The sequence below is a fragment of the Danio rerio genome, chromosome 25, assembly GCF_052040795.2.
Source record: "Danio rerio strain M-AB ecotype USA chromosome 25, GRCz13ab, whole genome shotgun sequence".
Classification (NCBI taxonomy): Eukaryota; Metazoa; Chordata; class Actinopteri; order Cypriniformes; family Danionidae; genus Danio; species Danio rerio.
The window spans coordinates 9387501-9392500 of NC_141045.1; the positions used below are offsets into that span (position 1 = coordinate 9387501).

Sequence of the window (5000 nt, forward strand, 5' to 3'; positions counted from 1 at the left end):
TAATATTGAATTTGTAGGCTAAATTGTCCGTAGTGTGTGTGAATGAGTGTGTATGGATGTTTCCTAATAACAAGTTGCAGCTGGAAGTGCATCCGCTGCATAAAACATATTCAGGATAAGCTGTCGGTTCATTCCGTTGTGGTGACTCCAGATTTATAAAGGAACTAAGCTGAAGGAAAATGAATGAATAATAGATTGAACACTTTTGTTTTAATCAGAAAATAATATGAGACTGCACTAACTTGTTTTGTTTTTGTAATTTATTGCCTTTTGGGCTTAACGACTGCTGATGTACGTGATATAAGCACTATATGGTTTAGTGAGGGATTTACTTTTACTTTGCATTTGGATACTTTTAATGTTGCTGCATTTGTTCCCCCGATATCGGAAATGGTATTGAACATCAATAATTTTAGATGTATTGTATTGAAGTTGGAAATTCCATTATTGTGACAAGACTACTTTAAAATGTTGTGTATTAAACTGTGCGTAGAGTAATGTATGCATGAAACAATCTAGCATACTTTGGGTTTTACAGTCAGTAAGGACAAACTTTCATAGTCAATTACGTTTTTCTTACCTATTAGTAGGCTCCACACTACAGTCAATGTTAATCAGCCAGAGACATACATAAAACATATTTGACTCACCTTTACCAGCATTTACTCCTCTTGAAACTTATTTTATAAAATGTTAACAAATTAAAATAGAAAAAATGTATTCAAGCTAATTTAAATGAATAAATACTGCAGTGGTTGATCAATGCAGTAGCTGCTGTCCTTTTGTTAAAGTTCTTTACGGGTGAAGTTTTAATTCTGTTTGAGCATTCGGTTACACAATTCCGTGTAGTGGACAATTGAGAAAAGTTTAGCAAAACTATTTCTGTTTCTGTATCAATTTAGAGATTTGGCTCATTGACAATACTTAAATTGTGTTTTTGCAGGGAACAAAGCAGTTTGATGAGGATGGATGTTGCCCAATATGTAAGATATTTTCCCCTGTATAATAAAAGTAGACAGACTAAGAATAAGAACTTTACTATGAAATCATCATTAGAGTCACAGTCTTACCTGTTTCTGTTTTCTCTCAGGTGAAACTCGTAACTGTGCTCCTGTGAAGAACGTCACTCGTCTAGAAGTCAATAATTGCACTTCCACTGAAGATGTTGAAATTACATCCTGCGCTGGTCACTGCGACTCCAAATCAATGTGAGAGCACTGCACACATGTAGATCACAAACATACTCTGCTTTTTAGTTTGAATCAGCAGAACTATAAAGTCTTAGTAACTGCAACAGCAAGGCATTCATGTTTTGGATGCCATGTGTGAAATGTTTCTGACAGTATGATAACCTTAGATAAAAACATTATGGCTTCACAGTATCACGGTATTGTGATTACTGCTCTAAAATAAGTAATTTTTTATGTCTCATTAAAATATTACACATTTTTTCTCCATTGAACACAATATAGTTTATTTTACGAAACATTTATAGTATTTTGGAACAGTCAACATGTCAGGCTACATAGTTTGAATTAATTATTGACTTCTGCTATCTTTATTAGTTTCAAAAACACATATCTATTTACAATACATGAAAAAAAAAAAACTTAAAAAAAAACCTTTACATATACCTTAGGAATGGTATATCATAATTTGTTTGTGGTTTTAATACTTTGGCTTTTCCAAACCCCAAAATCCCATAGTGTGAATGCGCCCTAAAGAATTCTGATCAATTAAACTAGCTGCTTTCATGCTACTGTAGGTTAATCACAAGTTAGATAATTGATTATTTACAGTAATATATTTTCTAAATATTTGACAACAGTTGGTAAAAGATTATTAATAAACAAATCTTGATTATATGGCATTAGCACTTTGTTTTTTTTATTTTACCTTTATCTGACTTGTGTCTTATTAAAAACCTGCACAGGTATTCCATGTGGACCAATAGAAACACGACGAACAGCTGTTCCTGCTGCCAAGCGGAAAACACCAGCCCTCGAGAGGTGACACTGGTGTGTGAAGGTGACCTGCAGATCTCTCAGATCTACACGTACATAGAGACGTGCACATGCACTCCTGTCATGTGTGAAGACTATAAAAACGTAAGACCAGAAGATTAGGATTGAAACGGTCCTGATCTGAGCATTACGCAATCTGATGCAACAAATAAGCACAGGTTTTAAAATATACACCTGAAAATGTCAATGATTGCTGAATTAACATGCAGTAATGGCTACTTTGCCAAATATTGCACCATTATTTTTGTTCCTTGTGATTTAATCTGGGGCATTCTTTTTAATGCATGATATAATACTGTATTTCCTCTTTCCTTCCAATGAAATGAATTAAAATCCCAATAAAGCATAATAAAGAGCATCAGATACTGTCCTCCGATTTTTCTTCTTCTCAGCGCCAGCCCTGTGAATTTTTTTTGTTTTTTGTATTATATATATATATATATATATATATATATATATATATATATATATATATATATATATATATATATATATATGTACAGTTAAAGTCAGAATTATTAGCCCCCTTTTGATTTTTTTCTTCTTTTTTAAGTTTTTCCCAAATTATGTTAAACAGAGCAAGGAAATTTTCACTGTATGTCTGATAATATTTTTTCTTCTGAAAAAAAGTCTTATTTGTTTTACTTCGGCTAGAACTAAAACAGTTATTAATTTTTTAAAAATAATTTTTGGGACAAAATTATTAGCCCCTTTAAGATAATTTTTTTTCCGATAGTCGACAAAACAAACCATCATTATACAATAACTTGCCTAATTACCCTAACCTGCCTAGTTCACTTAACTAACCCAGTTAAGCCTTTAGATGTCACTTTAAGCTGTATAGAAGTGTCTCGAAAAATAAAAAGCGGAAGTGAGAAATATTAGCCCCCCTATTTCTTTATTTAACCAGATAAAAAAACATTGCGATCAGGATCTCATACAAGGGTGACCTGGCCAAGAGGTCCGCAACAAACGATTTATGAAAAGATAATAATAATATTAATAATAAATAAAAAAATTCAGATAATTTAAAAATATAGTTTAGTTGTTCAGCTATACTACATTACAATATGTTAAAAACACATACATTGAGAAATGAACTGTTGTTGTTTATTAAAAAAGACAGAGCAAAAAGATTTGATTTGGATGAGCTCAGACATATTTAGTTCAGACTGAAGAGTATTCCAGGATGAGGAGCGGCATGACTAAAAGATCGCTTCCCTATTTCAGTTCAAACCCAGGGAACAGTCAAGTGATAAGATTCACTTGAATGTAGGGCATACTGGCTTTTTGACTTATGAAGAAGGGAACTTAAGTGTGAAGGCACCAGTCCCATTTAAACAATTGCAACAAACTTTGTAAATTATGCTTTTAAAAGAACTTACGACAAGGTATTACTGATATGTTGTGTGGTAAAAAAATTTTTAATGTGTACATGGAACTTCGCCTGTGTTATGGTACCTTGTTGCAATTTTAGTTTCCCTAACGGGATAATAAAGCTGAGTCTAAGTCTAATATATTTTCAAATATACACATAACAAGCATAATAGTTTAGTAATTTATACATTTTTTGCCCAGTCTCTTAAACTTGTGAGATTTTGTTTGGTCATTTTAGGGGGATTTTTCCAAACAAGACCCTATTTACAGTATTTCTGAGCCTGCAAGTTGCATTTAAGTATTAAGATCATCAAAACATGTCAAACTTATTATTGCACACCAATTAGTTATGTTTATGCTTAACCTTTAACAATAGAGCAAAAAAGAATATTAGAATTAATAAAAAAAATGTTAATCTGCTTTTAAATATAAAAGAGCTAATTTAATAGCGCAAGATTACATTGATTATTCATTAGAGAAAAGATTTTTGCATCTGACATGAATAAGAATTACAATCAAGCATATTTCATCAAGAAAAAAATCAATCAAAAACAAACAAACATGCATAAAAAAACACATGTATTGGTTTAATAACAAATAAACAATATAATAACAATTGTAATGGACATGTTGCATATTTACAGTACTTTTTTTGCTAATACCAGACATCTAAGTACTGTTTATTTGCAAAATAAACAAGAAACAGGATATGGGTTTTACAATTATATCGAAAAGCAATGCATAAGTGGACCAACTGGTTGATCCAGTCTTCTTGCCTTATCACAACGTTTGAACACTGACTTTTGGTTGTATGCGAGCCCAGAAAGCATACTGTAAATTTATGGATTTAATCCTGTTAAAGTGACCAATTATTTGTGCACCAATAGAAAAGTGTGTACAGACTGAAACTAAAAGGCTATCAGTAACGGTTAATATTTTAGAAAATGTTCATCAAAATGTTTGTCCATCCAACAAAAAATTGCATTCAGCAATAAAAGAAGCTAAAAACCTAATTCTTTCACCTTTATGATTTATTTATAAAGCCCAAAGTATGATTTGCCTATTATTTGCCTCTTAGAATCTGAAGCAAAAAAAAAAAAATAGAACATATTTTAAATTCAAAATTTGCAATGAGATTCCTCAACAAATAAAACAATGCATATAAACCAGTAAAATGTAAAGCACAAATAGAAAATAATAGTAATTATTTTAATAATAGTAAATAAATACCACATTTTGCAATTCACTTCAGATTTTTGCCTAAACATCTTAGTTCAAGCTGCAAAGGAAAAATATATATTTTTTAAAATAGATGATTGTAAAGATGAGCACTGATAGGCCTGTCACGATGAGGAATTGTTTGTTGTGCGATACTGTCACAGAGATTTTTGCAATAAGCGATATTATTATTATTATTATTATTATTGAAGTGGTGTTAATATGGCCAGCAGGAGGTGATCAAGCTGTGGTCTGTGTGAGTCCTAATGCCCAGCAAAGTGAAGGGGACACTATACTGCTCAATGAGCACCATCTTTCGGATGAGATGTGAAACCAAGGTACTCTCTGTGGTAATTAAAAATTCCATGTCCTGGCCAAATT

At 31.7% G+C, this 5000-nt stretch overlaps 1 protein-coding gene across 1 annotated transcript in view; it reads left to right on the forward strand.

Annotated features, from left to right (window-relative positions):
• LOC103909816 (uncharacterized) overlaps positions 1 to 2382 on the forward strand; it is a 36481-nt gene extending 34099 nt beyond the window's left edge. Inside the window, exons 42-44 of the mRNA XM_087311682.1 lie at positions 944 to 983; positions 1091 to 1208; positions 1934 to 2382. Of these exons, the coding sequence (XP_087167808.1) occupies positions 944 to 983; positions 1091 to 1208; positions 1934 to 2126 (351 nt within the window). The 3' untranslated portion in view covers positions 2127 to 2382. The remainder of the gene's footprint in view (positions 1 to 943; positions 984 to 1090; positions 1209 to 1933) is intronic.
• The last annotated feature ends 2618 nt before the right edge of the window (positions 2383 to 5000 follow it).